The sequence below is a fragment of the Thermobia domestica genome, chromosome 7 (genome assembly GCF_964235325.1).
Source record: "Thermobia domestica chromosome 7, izTheDome1.hap1.1, whole genome shotgun sequence".
In the NCBI taxonomy this organism is placed as follows: Eukaryota; Metazoa; Arthropoda; class Insecta; order Zygentoma; family Lepismatidae; genus Thermobia; species Thermobia domestica.
In genome coordinates, this window is record NC_137460.1 from 59,677,255 (window position 1) to 59,698,123 (window position 20,869).

The 20,869-nt window shown below is 33.8% G+C and overlaps 1 protein-coding gene across 3 annotated transcripts in view; it reads right to left on the reverse strand.

The window, feature by feature from the left end:
- Positions 1 to 9,172: 9,172 nt before the first annotated feature.
- The window catches only part of LOC145690147 (uncharacterized), a 74,336-nt gene continuing 62,639 nt past the window's right edge, over positions 9,173 to 20,869 (reverse strand). Inside the window, exons 18-19 of one of the 3 annotated variants that reach the window (XM_081764754.1) lie at positions 14,041 to 14,189; positions 9,173 to 9,527 (exon numbers count right to left, since the gene is read on the reverse strand). In XM_081764754.1, the coding sequence (XP_081620880.1) occupies positions 14,115 to 14,189 (75 nt within the window). In that variant the 3' untranslated portion in view covers positions 9,173 to 9,527; positions 14,041 to 14,114. Of the gene's footprint in view, positions 9,528 to 14,040; positions 14,190 to 20,869 lie in introns of those variants that run through there. The other 2 variants (XM_081764755.1, XM_081764756.1) reach the window with 2 other exon arrangements.

Consider the following 20,869-nt stretch of genomic DNA (forward strand, 5'->3'; position numbering starts at 1 on the left):
TAGCCGACCAGTCTATTAGAGTTATGGCTTATAAATATAATAATACCTCGCAAGAGGTTCAAGATAAGACAAGAAAAATATAGGAAATGTTGTCTATATACTTTTTTTCTAAGAAAATACCTTATTTATTTATTAACATAAATATTGATCGTCATCAAATTTTATGACTGACCTTAGCAAGCTTAAGGAATTTGAGATTTGTTCTCCTTCCTTATCTAACATCAATAGAAGGATGAGATCTGTTATTCAATAGAAATCCGAACCACAATCGAGTTTCTATTTCAGATACTTAAATCTGTGAACACGTGCACCAAAAACAAACCCAGTTACTCTGGAAGTTCACTGAAGTTGTTATTAAATATGCATTAGCAGTGAACTAGAACAAAGAAGTAAAAAAAAAAAAAAAAAAAGTTTCCCATAATGCATATGTAATGAATTTGAATATCAAAACTGTTAAAGTAAGTTTGGTAACTTAGCCAGACTTAGATATTAATATATCTATCTACGTTCCGCTATTCTTTGTCGCTTGAAAACAATAAAACATTAAATATTCTGGTTGCAATTACATGAGAAGGAGAAGTTTTACGTCATTGGTACTTCAAGTGCAGGGATTTCTAAAGATTTTAATAACATAATAAGTACGAGATCCTATTCAAACACATATTCATACTATTGTTATAATCAATCCACTCCTTGCCAACTGCTTACTAAAATATCTAAGAAGTTATACGAAAGGATATTTGTATTTCGTTAATTCAACCAAATATTATCAACCATTAACTTTAGAATAGTACATCACGCAATCTTTCATTTTCTGCTACCATACAAAATCATATTGTGGATGAATTTGCTCTAGTGAGAAGTATTTTCACTCTTCAGAAAAAAAGTTTTTGCGAAAAATGTCTTCTGTGCCTCTACTACGCTTTAACATATTTTGGAAACAGTTTCGTCTACACATTCTCACATTATTTTTGTAAATTCTCATTAGAGTATTTACACACACACACACACGTACACACACACACACACACACACACATATATATATATATATATATATATATATATATATATATATATATATATATATATATATATATATATATATATATATACTTACCAATATACGACTAACAAAACTCTATCACATAATCGTATTCGAGAGAATAAACCTGTGCAACAACCTACCATACCAATATAAGAAACTGGATAGTAAAACTTTTAAACACAAGATCAAAAAATTTTTGCACTGTCATCTATTTTACAGTGTTGCTCAATATTAAAGTGAAAATTTAAAATGACAGGTTCAAGTGGATGTCGTCCTAACCCTAAATATATTTGCGCCATAGCATGAAGTTTGTGCATATATACTTTGAGTATTCTTTTATTGTACTTTTTATGTATGATGAAATCATTGTATATTGTAAATCGATCCTGCAGCCGCTGGATTGTTTGAAATGATTCCAATGCTATCTTTTGCAGTAACTTTCTTTGTAGTCCTAATGAAAGAAAATAAATTTTCTGTTCCTCTGAAGCTTCTGGCATTAGCTGTCTGATGGCCCTTAATTTCCTTAAGAAATATAAATCGACCGACTCATTTTCGTTTTGTTGAATTTGAAAAATTTCTAATTCCGCCTTATACGCTGGTAAATTTGGGCGGGACAGAGAAATTAATTTGGTTTTCAGTTGTTCGTAATTTAGTGTGTCGAATTGATTCAGATTTTGCAATTGGAAGACAAAGTCGAAAGCTGCGTCCTGCAGATACATTGGGAGAATTTCTTTCTTCTTTTCGGGGGTCCAAGCCTGAAGTAAAGCCAAATGATCGAACAGCATGAAAGATCGATTAGGGTCGTCTGTACTGTGACCGGAATATCTAGTTAAATGAGGAATATTAACAGGTATACGGGATTCTGCCATATTGTTATCGCCTTCTTTATATGTATTTTTCCCAGATCTAGTTGTCGGCATAAATACCTGTCAGCCTAAAGCGAATCAATCTACCGTTAAGAGTAATGAGAGTATTTATGGCAATACGGATTCTATCTTTTATATGATCCTGCTTTATCACAGTATTGTTAAAAAGTTTCTAACTCCGTTTTTTCGTTAATAAAAAGAGCGTCCCGTAGGAAAGTCCTTTTAATCTCTGTAAATAGACGCCGACGCATCTACCATGTAAAATTTCTTGGGTAGAGCAATAAAATGTACTCGGGATTTGGACTTTCCCTTCACCTTTTTATTATAAAAAGTCTTCTTATGTACACAAATTATAATAAGTAATTTCTCTAATATTTAGGTAAGATTAAGATAGGAGCCCGGTGACCAAGCGTCGTGAGCTTTGAGGCGAGGTACTCTCGGTGACCGTGCGTCGTGAGAAAGAGGAAAGGAACCCTGTGACCAAGCGTCGTGGGTATAAGGATGGGTACCTCTCGGTGACCAAGCGTCGTGAGAGGGGTTTTAGGTGTTTCGATCAATCCGGGAAGATTGATGTTGGTCGAGGCGTGCAGGTCCCTTTTATCCTGTATTATCGGCTTCCTTCGTTGATTCTCGTTCTTCCGATTGTTGGCGATGATGATCGACTCCTCTTCGGGACCGTCGTCTGTTTGTTTTTATTTATTACTAACACATGTAGTTCACACGTGTTTATTGCATGACGTGTAGACATGCGGTACCATACAATATAATGCACACTAAAGTGAATAAAGTATATTAAATCAAATGTTCTATATTATGATGCACTTCACAATGGTTTACTAATTACCAGCCTGTAATTAGTACCTCCTGCCAGCCTGTTTCTGGTCTTGGCCAATTGTCGTCCGCCGAACGTCAAAAGGTTGTAACAACATGTATGCGAACACCATATGATATGTATGCTACTATAGTTCCTAATTGTCTCTTTCCTAGCTACTGATATATCCTATACCATGATGTATACAAGCGTGTACCTGATCATGAGAATGCAATAAAATATAATCTAATTTTAATTTTTAGTAACATTTTCACGGTATTGATAATGATGCCCATCATTCACTCATGTTACAGCGTTTTTTAATATGTATCTTTACTAAAAGCAAATTATTAAGTACTTCAAAAATAATCTAATTTTCGACATTATATGTAAAAAAACTAATGTTATCAATGGCATAAATTTCACGGTATGTAAAGTTGTTTTACCTTACAAACGCTGTTTATTCTATGCAGTGTTCTAGACGACTTTGAACTTGCAATGAAATGAAATCAAACCTTTCATTTTAATGTCCCACGATTACGCCCTTTAGACTAAGGGAAAGGATGATTAAGATAAGTGAATGATGATAGAAGAATCAATGGAGTGAGAGTGTGGCAGGAAACGGGAGTACTTCGAGAAAAATCCACGGACACGATGTTGTTCACCACAAACTCACTTGGCCGGGGATCGAACTAGAGATCCCACGCACCAGAGATAAGCGCTCTACCACTGAGCCACGGTGTCTCCAAACTTGAACTTGGTATATCAAGTTAATTCGATTTTTGACTTAGCATACTTGAGTTGGCTTATCATACAGTGTTAGAAGCAATCAGAGATAACGAGAGACTACTGATTTCTGATATTTTTTCCTGTTATTCCATATACTTTAAAGCAAAAGAGAAGAGAAAGAAAAATGAAAGAATGCAAATCTCACCAATATCAAGAAGATACACTCTGTAAAGAAAAAATAGCGACACTTGCTCGGATATGGTTTTCGCAACATACTTTAATCAATATGATTTTTTACATGAATTCCTGATAATATTACAATGCATATTCTTAATGAGCAGTTCATTCTTAATACTTGCGCCAGAGTTTCAGGCTTTTGATATGAATTTATATGCATATATAAGTAGCTATGTGTGTTTTGAGCAAAATCGTTTATAGGAAGAGTTATACATAAAACTGAAAAAGATCAACAACAATAGCAGAAAACAAGAAATGTAATTTCTTTAGGGTAAGACATATTGTGTGCAAACATCGGGAAGTACCATACACCAAACTAGTATTTTGTATATGCACCATGGGCTTTCTGCAGTGCAGCGAATCATCGGAGCCCTTTGGTAACAAGGCTATTGCAAAATGCAACCTCGATTTCACGGAATAACACCCGGATTATCTGTTCCTTGAATTCCATTCTGTTTGAGATAGTTGTCTATTTAATCTTCTACTCATATTGATCCACAAATTTTCAACTGGATTCATGCCAGGTGAGTTTGTAGGCCATATGAGTTTCTAAATAGTCATATTCTTGAACCACGTATTAAGGATTTTCGCTCGGTGACATGAAGCATTATCGTCCTGGAAAAGGAAGTAGTCCAAATTTTCTTCAGTAAAGTCGTCTTTAGCTGTTGTAAGAACTTTACGTACCAGAATTTGAAGATATTTTCGTGCATCAAAAGATCCTTCACATATATCCGTTGTTCTGACGTCTTTAACGATGAACCAAGCCCATACCATCACTCAGTAACTGAGTAATTGCATCTCTTAAACAAAATCCTTGTCAAGTTCCTTGCTTGTTCGTATCCACAACTTCACACCACCATCGTTTCCCTCTATTCTAAACTTCTTTTCAACGAAGAAAACGACGTGCTTCCAGTTGCATATCAACTCACAAAACTAGATGTTGAAATCCTCTGTGTTTTGTCAGTTTGGACTTTCTACGCGGTTTCTTCTTTGTAATATCCTCTTCATACAGTCAAGACAATACAGTTGTACGAGTAACTGCAGTTCCAAGATCATGTCAAACTACAGAAGCGATTTTTGGGGAAATCACTCCTGAAATCGGCAGTGCTATTGATTTCATTTAGCAACCTGCACTGGGTGATGCTTTCATTTTTCTTGCACACTATTGACGAAGGGACGATTGTTATGCTGTTTCCACTTGTGGATTACTCTTCCTGCCGTAGAATCATGGATTTTCAGTATTCCATCTATTCCCTTAGAGATTTGCCTTAGCTGCGCAAAGCAATAATTATGTCTTGTTCACATGGCAACAAGTCACATTTCTTACCCATCTTATTTGTTTACAGTCCACATGTAGCAACAATATAACATACAAACAACGCTGCACAACAACAATTTTGTCACTTGACAAGCAAAGAACAATCATAAAACGCTATTTACCTCAGTCTATAGATCACAAATGAAATACAAAATTCTCACTACAATAATTTACGAGACGCACTCAGTGCCATCTAGTGAAAATATTACTGATACACAAACAATTGGCAAGCCATGTCGAACAGCACAGGTGTTACAAATAACGCAAATGAACTATCCCACTCTTCATTTCCTTCTATTCCTCTTCTAACGGGCTGCAACTTTTTTTTTCTGTGTAAGTTTGCTTGAGAATTGAGGTGTCGCTATTTTTTCTTTACAAAGTGTATAATGTTGACATTGTAATGTTAATTACACAGTTGCTCCTGAATTAAATTTTCCAGTGTTTTTCTCTGACTTCGTATTACCAACTCCTAGATGTTTATCTATAAAATATTAAATATTTTTTTTTCCTCTTTTAAATAACAAATTGGTATATCGATTCGATTATGCTTACAGAGTACAGTGTATGGGAGTCTACTATATCAGAAGTGAACATTAGTGGACTGGTATCTTTATTTTTAGAAAGAAAAAAAATCCATCATCACTTTTATGAAAACAGGAAAAATCCAGTCTAAACTTAGCCTCTATGCAGGAAATATTCATATCATAGTGTATTCCTAGAAAATATTTTGAAAATATATTGCGCTTTATATAAATTTTAAGATTGGTTCATCCCTAAGAAGTACTTTGAAAAGTATGTGACCCTTGAAATGTTCATATCTTAATATGGCTAGGAAATGGTTTGAAAGCATGACATCTGAAGTAGAACATCTTAGCTAGTTCATTCTTTTGTAGGACGTTCTGCTAGAAGGCTGGTTCTAGCTCATTTGTCTAACGAAGCTAAATAGAATCATTAGATTAATGGAACAGGGACAGGATAGCCACTGATTTCCCCATTTAATTATAGCTTGTAATACGTTGAAATATGTGAAATCTGCAGTTCGCTCTTCTAAAATAAAGACACAATGATCTGTAACTAAAAAGAATAAAAAAAAAGTTTATCTATTGATCACTCATCTCTCATTTTATCTTGGATCAGCAACTATAACGTTTATATATATATTGAGTTTTAAGGCAACTAGGACAATAGTCCGGTATCTTATGATAACAAATCTTATTTCCAGACATGATTAAACTTGTTTTCTTTATGCTGTTAAAGATATAATAAATGAGGAAGCCATAGTTGATTGAAGCGTATTTTTAATTTCTGCGAAATGAATGATAAGTATTAAGGAAATACAAAGTTTAAAATTTAAAAAAAAATAGTTTAATTTATTGAAATAACTATCGTGGTAAGTTTTGGAGATTATTAAACGAACTGGAACCGAAATATTTAATTACATATGTGTGTTACAGATCATGTAGCCAACTTCCACGAGCTAGAGCGATGCAGTTTATTAATTATTGCTTACAGATACATGGTACCTGGTCATATACTATACATCTGATTCTATTATCGTTACTTTTTAACTTTTCATATTAAAATGAGCCAGCTTTCAATTTAACAGCAATGGAATGACGCCAAGCCTTTTCTAAACTTTAAAACTTTATAAATGTTCATAGAATTAAAGCTGAATCTATATTCATATGTCGAAAGTATTATAAAGCTCAAAACTACATTCGTAAATCGAAAATTTTAACAATTAACATATTCAGTTTCTTTTCAGCATGATTATAATTGTAATAATTCAAAATACTGCTCTATTATTACTTCTAAAGTTATAATAGTCCAGAAAAAAATTCTGATACATTATCGTCTCAGAAGTAAAGAGAAAGAAATTGAATGCAAATTTGTTAGGTTCAGTAGGTTTTTCTACACAAGAAACAGGTGCATATTATACAAAAGGTCCACCATGGGCAGTCACTCGCCTTTGTAATGACAATATACATAATTGCAAGCGAAAACTGTCTCTGCTAGCTGCAGGGGACGTTTCAGCAGAGTTTGACTTTCAATTTGACTACATAACATAATTGAATCTTTGTGTATGCGTATGTGTGTATGTAAAACGACACATGTCAGAAAACCCAAGTTTTAAGAAAAATGAGAAAAATTATACTACATGCTATAGTTTATCCTAAAAAAGGCTATTTATTACTAATATACCAAGTGTAGGCAACAGCTTGACAGCAGTTGTCAATCCTATTTAATGCAGTTGTCAATCTGGGAAAAATATGCAATTCAATCAATTTTTATCTTTCATTTCGGTTTCAAGTTTATCGGAATTTAAATTCCTTTTAACTTGATTGTACCAATTATTTAATAATGAAGGTGGGTACCCATTCAAATTACCCAGCTTCATCGGTTATTCAAACTCTGTAAATCTGCTTTTAAGCAAGTAAGACGTATGGCACGCAAAAAGATTGACACGAGTAATTTTCCCAGATTGACAACTGTATTAAATAGGATTTATACACAATACGGTTTTCGTACAGCCTTAAAATCCCCTAAAACTTTGGAAAAGAACACCGCCCAATTTAAGAGTTATTACACGGATACCAATGAAAAATCGAGTATTTATGAAATAAAATGCACTTGGCAAGAGAGTTACATAGGCAAAACGAAGAGAAATCTAAAAATCCGAGTAAAGGAACATATTAGAGATTCAAAACCGGAAAATCCGGTCAGGTTTATCAAAACATTTAAAAGAAACACAACACAGGGTAGAAGATTCAAAAATTTTATTTGGAGCTAGAAATGAAGGAGAAAGACTAGTTTTTGAAAATGTATTTGCTCATTAAAAAAAAAGAAACAAGAAAAAAAGAAATTAAACTTAGACAAAGGATGGTTGAATGACGAATGGGAGGTTGTAATTACAAAATTTTCACATCATTGCATTGGCATGACAATAAAAATAATAACATGAGTTGGCAACCTTCCAATAAGGAACAAGAAAAGTGCACAAATTGACTCCGCCATTTTTTAATTTGCATCTGAAGATTACTGACGTACTTGACAACGTGTTTCTACACAACACAGCTCTTTCCTTGGTAATTCCGTTCTTTTTTATTCCTTGATATTTTTATTCTTTTCCTTCCTGTTTTATCTTCCGTGACCAAGACCCCAGAACAGAGTCGAAAGCTTGGAAGTTTAAAAGAAAATTCAGGAATTACAGATATTTGTAAGTAGAATGATAGTTAGAATTCCTGAGCGTGGTTTTACATAGACCCCTAACAGTACACATTACATACGTTATGCGTTGTTTTACTATCTTTCAATTATGCCTCATGTTCTTTTATCTATTAAATTAGTAGAACTTGAACCATTCGTTGACACAGTATAAAGATATTATTATTACTGATTCATTGAACACGAAACATATTCGATAAATTCACCGTAAAAGCTCTTTATGTAAATTGAATACCGATAATAATCCTAAATTCTCTCACATTTAAAGAGATTATATGAAAGCAACTGGGTTTACATATAATTATAAGCATCTTTAGGTACGTAAACTTTTCGTACCGCCATGATGTAAACAATAGCAATATTTGCATCCTCACATTATTATAAGCTTCTTCTTATAACAAAGCCGATAGTTAAGTTCAACTTGTATGATTATTATCGAATAGCACATAAAGCACTAAATCAAAATTTCCACTTTCTCGATTTTTACAAATTATAACAATGGCACATAGTAAAACAGAAGAAAGGACAGATTTATTGTCTACTCGAACATTCTGTGGTATTTAATCCCCTTGCAGCAAAATATCTTACTTCTTCCGAAAAGGTAGAATAAGAGAAACTGTAAAATTGTCGTTCTAAATTATCGGTTTGAACACAAATATTCTGCTAAAATAAAAGCTCGATATACAAGCCAAATCAATCTTGACAATATGTGTTCGATGTTAGTACAATTCAGTACAGATTTCTGATCCCAATAATATAAAACAAGAAAATCGTAGACAAATCTACAGATTCTGTCCGGTTTGAAATGAAGAGTAAATTTTAATATAATCATGATTTTTTATAACATTTTTATACAGTGACAAAAATAAATAAACAATATATAACAGAAAATTGTTCAAACAAGAACAATATTCAGATAAAATGAAATTTAGCAAATTTCTGAATACTGGTGTGGTGAATACTTTGTGACGAACGATTAAAGATTGTTACATTTCAACTAAGTCATGATGTATACAAGAAAACCCAGTGATACATTGCAAACATTCTTGCATTCTTTTTGGATCTTTTGAAGGAGTGTACTTTATGTATCTCAAAGGTAAATTCATTCAACAGATGAGAGAGACAGCAAAATAAATTACTTTATAAATTAGGTTTTCAAGTTATAATAATACAACTGTAATTATGTAGGGAACAGTATATTGGAAATATCAAAGATACACAATTATTACACACAATTTTACACAAAAGGCCAACAAAGATAAAATGAACTTGTTGATTTATTGTCTGCTTAACCCTGAAAAAGGAAGAAGAATATTGGATAAATAGTTAAGTTGTGACGTGGTGCAAATATTTAAATTACGCATTGAGAATAATAATACATACTACCCCGAATACCACCATATTAACAGTGTTGCCAACTCAACATGAAGATTTGTTATTTCAAATAGTATTACGGGATTATTATTGCATATTTCAAATGTAACGTTTCTAAAATATCTTTATTTCGAAAAGCTGTTTGGAGATAAGTATTACGTTTACGTACATAGGTGGTTTTCAATAGACGTAAAGGAAATAATACCGTTTACAGCAGCTGATACCTCAAACCACTCCGGAGATATGATAAAAAATTAATAAAATCTGCAATGTTCCTTAAAATTATACAACTGCGAGAACTTGTTGCAATTACAACTACCAAAAACTGTTGCTCATATGATAGAAAAGCGAAGGAAAGCAACAGCCACCACAAAAAAGTTTCATGAATATGTCATTTTAACCAGTGTAGAAATCTGTACTTATATTTTCATGTCTCCGGAACGGTTTGAGAAACCATATTGCTATAAACAGTAATTTGATTTTTACGCCTTTTGTAAATCATCTACATGATTGTAATGGTGACGTAATAGTGATACTTATCTAAGCGTTTCTTTTTTCTAAATTAATTTCTTTGGAAAAAGGTCAAGTTTACAATCCCTTGTAACTTTGTACCTATTCATTCCAAAAGACATAGTAAGAGACTTTGCATGTGTACTGAACTGCTCGTCTAACTTGTTCTATTACTGATGGAGAGACCCCAAAAATTTGGATGTTTATTATTGTAGCATCCTTAGTTTGTATTACTGAATAATAAATGTGGTTTTGTAAGTTTTTGTTTAATACGTAATCTGTAATACGTAATAAACTGACTTAGTGCCATTTGATAAAATACACTTTATATTTGCTTGGCAATATTGTTAATCTGAAGGTATTGCAAAGTACGTCAAACAATATCCCTCTGTCAATATTTTAGTGTTTTTTTTAATTTATTAGCTTAAATGTTACAAGGGCGTTTCAAGATAAATGGTCTATCCTGTATATATGCCAATCCCTTCTCATTTACCACACATTATTCTATGCTTTGATAGCTACCGTATGGCTATATGGTTAACGTACGCGCACCTTTGGTGCGGGAGACTCGGATTCGATCCCCAGTGGAAACTCATGTCTTCGGATTCCATGTTATGCTGTAGGTTTCCGTCTCGTATAGCCTTGGTGCTGAAAGAGCCGTTAAATTCCAATTCAACCAACGCAAAGACGCTTTGCAAGCAGCTGATTTCTCTACGTCACAATCCACATAAGTTTCCAAAACCTAATTAACTTTCTTTTCAACTTATTTACTTCGAAACATTCGGAGGTTTAGTTTATAATTTCAACCGAATTTCGTAAATTTATGCTCCAATAATTTTAAAATGAGCATACAAGAAGTTTTCAAATGGTTTGTTTTTATTAATAATGGATTAATGTTGGCATTTCCACAATCTATTTCTTCTTTTGGTATTTGGGATGATTAATTTTAATCCAAAGTATCTGACTTCAATCTTACGTAGGTCTCAGAGTGTATTTTCTATCAAATATTGTTTTTTAGAAGAAAGATTGTGGAAGATGTCGACCCGAGCTTTTTTCAAATACAGAGCGTTTCAAGATAAATGGTCCACTTTATGTTAAAATGTATCCATTTATGTAATAAATATTGTCATTGGTAACTACTAATATACGATACATAGTAGATCTTAAAATAGAACAATGGCCTTTGTACAGATGTACTTTCTTTCATGTATTCATGTTAAGTATTCTCAATATTTCGACCTTCTCGGGATTTATGATAATGATCACTAATTTCTGGAAACTCACTATTTTCACATCCTATGATGTTTGTCTTGTAAAACAAAATGGCTTCTAGCGTTAAAAAAAGTATCACCTTTTAAGGCTTACATAGCTAATATCGTTGAGTTGAGTTGACTTTTAGTTTAGCGTCCCTTTCAGCAGCGAGGCTATATGAGACGTGGACCTACTGATTAACGTGGAATCCGAACCACATGAGCTCCCGCCGGGAATCGAACCCGGGTCTCCCACGCCAAAGGCGCGTACGCTAACCGCTTAGCCACGGAGGAGCTCTAGCTAATATCGTATCTCTTCACTAACTAACTGAAGAGAATGAGGTAGTTCTTAGTAACAGTTCTTCATTTGGAAATAGTGAGTTTCCAGCAAGCATAAATTGAAATGATCGTCATCATGACCCTCGAGAGAGGTCGAAATATTAAGAATACTTAACAAATAAACAAAAGAAAGTATCGTGGAATACAGGTAAGTCTACTGTTCCATTATCGTTGATTTTCAAAAATTGTAGAATATATTATACAATAAAACCTTGTATTTTGTCTTCTTAAGGCAGGAAAACGTCATGCACAAACTTAAATTAAGTTGAATTTAATTCATGCAGTATTTCTATTTAATAGACATTATCTGAGTTCTGAGTGCTTAATATTGATGTAAGTGATGTGATGGAAGCATTAAAGTAACTACAGTAAATGAAATGGTAAGAAAAAAAATAACAGTAACATTTCGTGTTTCTGTCTTGCACGCTAATTGATACACATTATAAACAAAAGTGAGTAATGAAGTCGAAAGATATAGACTTTCCATCTTTTCTTTAGTTTCATATTTATGCTTCAAGACTAAGAAAGACGGTGATGATGATAATAAATGAAGTAGTGAAATGAAGGAAATGGGAGAAAACAGGAGAATCTTGAGAAAACCCATACACATGGTGTTTGTACACCACAAAGCACGTACCCAAATGAAACACCATTCAAAATATAGGCCTATTGTAAATCATCTCGATTTCGAAGTTTAATAACTCAAGTTTCTTTATTTACAATGACATGCAACTTATGCTAAATGGAAGAATTTTTTTTTTTTAAATTAAAAGCTGTCAAAACTAATGTTTAATTACTCATTCTGTCGCTAGTGCAATAGTAAATAAAGATGGCAGGAAACGAAGACAATAGAGCATTTTGTGTTCTCGAATTTCATGTAAAACAGTCCGTAGTTAGTGTTCAGTGAAGTTTCAAGACGAAGTTCGGGTTAGATTCACCAAGCGGACACTCAATTCGGAAGTAACACAGACAATTTAAAGAAAATGAGTATATCTCCAAGAGAAAATCAACAGATTGGCCAGGAGTTAATGAGGAAACAGCTGATCGTGTTTATGCGATTTTCGCTAGAAATCCACAAAAAATCAACGGTTCGATCAAGCAACGAATTGAACTTGAAGCAAGCAACAATGTGAAAGATTCTGCGAAAACGTTTGAAATTCAACCATACCGATTGGAATTGTTGAAGGCACTTAAACCTACTGACAGGGATAAAAAAACTTGAGTTCTGCGTTGCGATGCAAAACTTTATGGAAAGAGATGGTTTCATTGAGTCAATTGTGTTTAGTAATGAAACTACCTTTCACCTTTAGGGGGAAAATAAATGAACAAAATGTTAGAACCGGGCTTTGGAAAATCCCTATGGTTATGAAGAACATACTCGTGATCCCTCCAAGGCGAACGTGTTTTGTGCAGCCACCCGAAAAAAAAGTATGGCTCCATGTTTCTCAAGGAAGACACTATAAACGGACTTTCCTACACCACTTTTCCGGCACCTGGAAGAGAACATGGAAACTTTTATTTTATTTTCTAGTAAGATGGGACACCACCACATTGGCGCTAGAATGTCAGGAGGGAACGCAACAGAAGGTTAGCAAATTAATGGATAAGTTGAGCTAGTCATGAACATCAGGTTCTGCTTCCTTGGACTCTCTCCCCAGTCGCCAGATACTACCTTGTGCGATTTATTTTTTGGGGGGTAGGGAAGGGAGGTATGTTAAAAACCAAATGTATCAGCCACTCCTACCTAACAATTTACTTGAACTTCGAGTGCGTATTCAAGAAGCAGTTGCATCTATTGACTCTGAGATGTTGGAGAGAGTGTGGCAAGAGTTAGACTATTGGATTGATGTGTACCGGATTACAAAAGGTACTCATATTGAGCATCTTTGACATAGAACATAACACGTATGTATTAAAAAAAATAAAACTTTTTGAGATTTTCTTTCATTTAATATGAGTTGCTTGCCATTGTGGATTAATGAACGTGAGTTGTTAACTTTTTAATCGAGAATATTATTTACGATAGCCCTACTGAGGCAAATTGAACAAATTAGCAAGCAGCACTGTTTGTTAACGATGCAAATTAATATTCAAAGGTTCTGAAAACAATATTTCCTAAATAAGCAGAAATACAAGTTCATCACAGTTTCTTATTTTTTGTATGAAACATAAAGAAGGAGTTCTAAAGATTTCAATTGCCCACTTTCAATATCTATTTTTAAGTAACGAATGAATTTATTTATGAATTGCAGATGGCATGTTGAATTAATTCTATGTATTTTCAAATAAACATTAATAAAAAAATAATATAATAAATAAATTAACAGTACTTACATTTTCTCTACTTTCTCACATTTTTGAGTGCAAATCATAAAACACCACTTGATTTGCATTTAATGTTCGTTACACTATGTTGTTATTACAAAGGTAATTTCTCTCGGGAGATGAGTAGGAGACTTCTGGGTGCTAACTCTGTTACGTGACTGGAAAAACGAAAGAAAGAAAAAAAAACATCTTATTCGTTTTAGTTGGTAAGGAATATGTCCGTCACAGTTAGGAGAAATCTTACAACAGCAGATATAATTTGCTAGTGTATTTTCATATACAGTACATAAATAATAGACACAACATAAATAGTATAGGTACAATAAATATGTACACTCATGTCCAAATTTATTGTCGCGTGTCTATAAATATGTTTTTCTAGGAATATAATGAATTCGCCTGGTATTTCTTGTAATGTTAGTATGTGTATAGTCGGCAAAGATATGTATGTGGCAAATTTCATGTACAAAGAGTAGTAAATAAAAACAATAAAACGAAAATAAAATTTTCTCGTCCATTTAGCAACATTTTATTTTACTCATTATAATTTTCGTATTTATAATTCTTTTCCTATGAAATTTACCAGAAATATACATTTCTCGATTATACACATAGTTTCAGTAATAAAAGTGCTCTGGAAAACCATTATCAAATTATACTCTTACAAGAAGACAGTTATAGTTATGCGACAATCATTTTGAACATGAGTGTACATAGAACAATTATCTGGACTGAGTTCGTTAATGAAATCAATCCGTTAGCATCTTAACGGATAACGGAAACTTACGTTTCTCCGTTAGTGCATAGGGCCTATAGTAACTCTTGAACAAAAGAGATTTTCTTTTTCAATAGCGATTATCTAGGCCGACTTGGTTAACCTTCGGATACCCATGATATTTTTTAACTCCGGATTCTCAAGAGGGGTACAAGTGTATCCCAACATAAATTTTTGCAATTAGAAACATCCTTATTTGTGGCATCGATAATATTGGCAACATAAACTCAACATGTTAGTTTATGTTGGGTTGTGCTTGTGCTTTGTAATGTTATGTTGGTTTTGTTAGTGTAAGCTATCTTTATGTAAGTTAGGTTAGCGAAACTGAAATTTGTTTATATGCTATAGAACTGTAATATGTCGTAATATTTTTGTCGCATTAGAGATTGCAATATTGGAACATGAATGCCATATTGCAAAAATACATTGTAATAGATTCTAATATTACCCGTTCTTTATTCTATATTCCGTTGAACATAAATCAAATAATAAAATACTTGAAACAAATATGGCATAATAGATACCCAACGGGGTACAAATGTACCCCAGTGTAGTTTTAGCCACATAAACTACCTTACAATCTAATTGTTATCCAGGAAATACATTTCCTTACAGTCCGGCCCACAATGTAAAGAACGCTAGTCTCCTTCGGGCGTCTGACACAAAATATACAGGAAAACATGCGTGGGGTACATTTGTATCCCACTTGGGTATCCAAAGGTTAACAGAGTCAATCTGTTAACACCTAAACGAGTAACGATGACTTCTGTTTGTCAGTTAGTGCCAACGGCGCCGACTTTCCAAAATTTATGTGTGTGCATATCAATGGTGGGATGTCTTAGCCTGTATATTTTCACGAAAATCTCGATGTTTGACTGATTTAACTTTTAGTTAAAATCTTTTATTAACACTCTCATAAAGGCCTCTGCTGTGATAAAGTAAAATATACAGGTACTATAAGGATAAGTTGGGGCTGGTCTAGCTCAGTCAGTAACACGACTGACTTAAAAGCAAGAGAAACGGGTTCAAACGCCGGTCCAAACTAAAAATCTTGTGGGTGCAGCGCACCCACAATATTATTTGTGTGGGTGCCGGAGCACCCACATAGTCGGCGAGCATGGTTAGTGCACACGATAACTCTTGAACAAAAGGGAACTTTCTGAATCTTGTATTTTGCTAAGGGTAGTAGAAATTACACATCTCGCCGTTAGATGGCGGTAAACGTCTTTCAGCGGTTGACAACTACCAGACGAAATTACGTGATCCTTTTTCACTGTATACCAGAGTTTATTCGATTATAAGCCATCACTATAAACTTACACTCAAAAATCAAAAGCGAAATAAAATTTAAATTTATCAATGAAGCACATAAAGTATAACAAGTAAATTTTCTGCCATTTAATTATTTAGTCTGTCATAACCATCAAGTGATTCAGATTCATTGTCAGTTTCTTTTATAAATTTCTTTTTCTCGCTAAGAATACTTAAACTATCTGTTAAATTCAAATACGAGCAAAATAAAATTTACATCGCTTTCTTGAATTTAAAAAAAAAAAAAAACGAATTAAAATCCAATACAATTATGTACAAGAAAGTCCACCAATTAGCAACATTGAGTTTAAATATTGGCGAAAACCTATTTGTGGAGGCTTCTGAAAATGCATCTCGAAACTTTTTTTTTTCTATTGTGACGATAAAGGATGTAATTTACTTTGCCTGTGTGTTAAAATTACAGATTCTGAGCTAAGAAACAGGTAAAGAAAAAAAGAAAACAAAGTCGGCTTACAATCAGGTAAATACGATTAGATGCATCAACGTAGCCAGGGAATGATTCTGTTCCTCTCCTTTAGCACAGTGATATCGAAATGATTCCGCTTACATGCAGTACGTTTAATTTGTGTACCATTCTTACGACGTTTTTTAAATTAATTTTTCACACACACACACACACACACACACACACACACACACACACACACACACACACACACACACACACACACGCACACACACACACACACACACACACACACACACACACACACACACACACACACACACACACACACACACACACACACACAAAAGAAACAAATATTGTAATCGCATTCAAAAAGCTTACTTTCTAGAAGCTCTATATTTCACACTGCGTAAGATTTCAGCAAATTGGTTATGTGCTCGATTCTTATGAGCCTCCCTTAATGCGTTGTTCGCAACTGGTTAGATGTACCTCTTTATGGAATAAAAGGTACAAATATGTAAATTAAGTAATTAAAGTCAAGTAAGTAAATATCTTAATGTATACTAAGGTGAGTCATTGTACATATTTTAATCTTGCAGCAGTTCATTTACTTAAACAATAATAAAATTAACTATTAAGCTCCAGCTGTAGTGATAAGTAAGACTCGTTTTCAAAATGTTGTTTAAAAATGCAAACAAGAGAGGCTTACTATTCAGTCTATGTATACATTCTTTTAGACTTTCAAACTATGCTATGCGTGTTAAAAGTCTTATAGAACGCCTATGTTCGTCCGTTTGTCTGAAGATACGTATCAGAGCAAAAGCAATAAAAGATATCAAGAAGGGTTTCTTTGCAATTAATTTTACGTTCCAAGAATATGTTTCATCTATTCAATAAATTCTTTATTCAAACCAGAAGTGGTTTAAATAAACCATTTCTGGTTTCAATGTTTATCGCCATAGAACAAAACGGTAATAGATAACAAGCCGTTTTTTGCAATCGATTCAGCGTCACAAAAATAGGTACCATCTCCACCGTTAAGTTTCTATTCGAACCGGAAGTGGTTTAAATTGGCTATTTCCGGTTTCAACGTTTATCGTCATACAACAAGACGGTAATAGATAGCGACAAACGGTTTCTTACAATCGATTCAGAACATATTACCAATCGCAACACTCTACGGAAACTAGAAGTGACTGAAATTTAGTAGTACTCACAATTTCAATATTAATTTTCGGAGTAAAAATTGTGAGAGATTTTGCAAAACGGTTTTATGACAGATTCAGCGTCCCAAGAATGAGTTTTCGTCTATAGTTTTCTCTCTTTCTTAAAACCGGAAGTTGATGAAAATGAAGGATGTATAAGGTTTTTCGGTTACAACACTGATCACATAGGCTTAATAGATAAAATGGAAATAGATAGCGACAAGCCGTTTTTTGATATGGATTCAAATATATGTTTCACCTCTGATTTTATTGCTTTATTGCAACAGGAAGTGGTAGGCATCAATTAGGCCTAGCACTTCCAGTTTCAATGTTATGAGCCTGACATATTAAAAATAATACGAGATTTACCATTTTCCTTTTGCTTGTTTTTCATAAGTGAAAGGAGATAATGAAATGCAACTTACCACAATCATAGATAACGTTATTCTACAACAGAAAATACGAACCTGAAGAATTTTGACTGTTACAATCCATAGAAATTACAGTGTTGCCAGAATAACATTTCTCCCAAAATCTAAGTTAAGGTAGGAACTAGAGAAACAAACTCAACTGCTTTTGATTACGTATCATGTTGTATTGGTATCCTGTGAACCGCTTTTTAAATAACATTATTATTTAATTTCAATCACTGTATGTTAAAACTATTTTGTTTATTACAAACTAAATACAACTATTATTTAAAAAGTAGTTCACAGGATACCAAAACAACATGATACGTAATCAAATGCAGTTGAGTTTGTTCCTCTGGTCGCTTCCTTAACTTAGATTTTTGGAGAAATATTATTTTGGCAACACTGTAATTTATATGGATGGTAACACTGAAAATTCTTCAGGTTCATATTTTCTATTGTAGAATAACATTATTTGCGCTTGTAGTAAGTTGCATTTCATTATCTCCTTTCACTTATGAAAAACAAGCGAAAGAAAAATTATAAATTTTGTATTATTTTTAGTAGGTCAGGCTCTGACAGTAAGAGATAGCGAGTAAAGCCTGTCTCAGACGGGACTGAAGTAAGGCTGCGATTCACGATCTAAAACTCATGACCTTACTTAACGATCGTGTGAGAGGTAACTTGCCCTTAGATCAGGTTGAAATTTTCTGCTGTCTTTATTTGGATCCTAACTTGGAAGAAATAGAAGCAGTTTCTATTTTCTTCTGGACTTCCATACAACTACCAAGCAGAAAAGAGTACCGGTAGCGTCTGACGACATTGAACTTTATTTCTCTCTGTAATTTCAAAACAATGCTGCCTGGACAAGAGAAACATTGAAACTATTAATAGAATCATGAAAAATATGAATTTTTAGATAATGTGAAGCACGATTTATATTATTAAAAAAAAAAAAAAAAAAAAAAAAACTCAAGAATAAAGACCTTAGAGAAGGTATGCAGTGAAGTAGGCCTAAGTAGTGTCCGCCCGAACACAACAGATGTCAACAAATGTAATTACATCTTTTAAAAGAATAAAAATAGGTTATTTAATTATGTTGTGCAACTTGTATATCAAAAACTGTAACATGTTTTAAAAATCGTGCAGGTTTACTTTTGACGCACCACTCGAAATAATTATTTAAAAATTAGAATTCCTTTACTAATTTCCTTCTTATTGTTTTCTAAATGATTTGTGCTAGGCGACATAAAATATCCACAATGCATAGTTAAAATTCAAGGGGGTATCATAAGCAATTGAAGAAAAATTATAATTATTTTACTATTGCCTATAAATACAGCATCCGGTCTCATGCATAAAAACTACAGCCCAAAAAACACAAAACAACCTGCGCTAGGTCGCCACTAAAAAGCACGAATGCTATCTAGCCCGAAGCTGGAGGGCCCGAATGTTAGCGAGGGGGTTCGTCAGTGAAGGAGGGTATCCGCATAAGCGAGGGTAGTGGAAACGAATGGGTTTTGGCAATGATGCGGGTTTCAATAGCTTTTGTCATAGTTTCATACTAGTAACGTTTCCCTTGTAAACAAAATAAAACTTCTGCACGCTTGTGCAGAAATTCACCACCGGTGGAAATTAGTTTCTATACAGGCATCTTTCATATGAACTCACTTATTTTATCCGTCGTAAAGCATTTGTAATAATTTTACACTAGTAATTCTACACATATAAACATAAAATTCAGGTGTGGTACGAGTAAAGTAAACCAGCATCAGAAACAGAGACAATGAGAGTTAATTGTCATCAATGTTGTGTGGCCTTCGTGCAATTTTAGGGAACAATTCTACAATGCTGGCACAATACAGAAAGTCCAGGTGTAGTGCATGAGAGGAGCTCCCGGTGCGGTATAAGTTTACTTTATGGGTTATGTGGGCATTTTTTGTGGGTAGTGAGCTGAGCGGATACACTCAGTACCTATACTAGAAAATTGCTCTTTCTTTATTTTAGCTTTCCGCGCCTGATAACTGTCCTCATTTACATATGCGGACAAGTCATTTGATTATTAGTTCTACAATCTGGTGGATACAAGGATCTAGACCTTTTTTCAGCTGATACAGACTCCCTCTTGTTCGTATCTCGCTGCTGAATTTTCGGAGTTACTAATTTCAAGAGCGTATGGAATTCTGAATAGTTCACTCTGTTGATTTTTTTTTTTTTTTTTTTTTTTTTTTGTAGGAACGAGGATCTTCTGTATGTTGTTCATTATTCACCATTGAAAATACGGTGCTTTACTGTGCATTATTGGGACGAAGAATTCACTCCCTGACCAGCAGCTCCTCTTTACTCTTTCTCTTTCGTTATTTGGGGGGAGGGGAGGGCGGATTTTGTCTCAACAACGGAGCAGATATCACTGCTACGGCTATTTCATCTTCAGATGAACTCATATTCTGAAATAGATAAACAATAATATTTACAATTACGACAGTTGATTGCCCTGTGCGTAACACATTCTTCAAGTGTTTTTGTCTGTTTAATACACCGACCACGAGAGGCTCTGCTGGTAAAACCTACCTAGTTTTGAGGATCGTCTGAGACCCCTACATCGCCTCAGGATAAAAGAAATTGTATGGAAGTTTGAGATAAGCAACACTGTTAAGTTGTAGCCTGGATTGAGGCCTTAGTTCAGATCTGTGTGAGACGGGCTTAA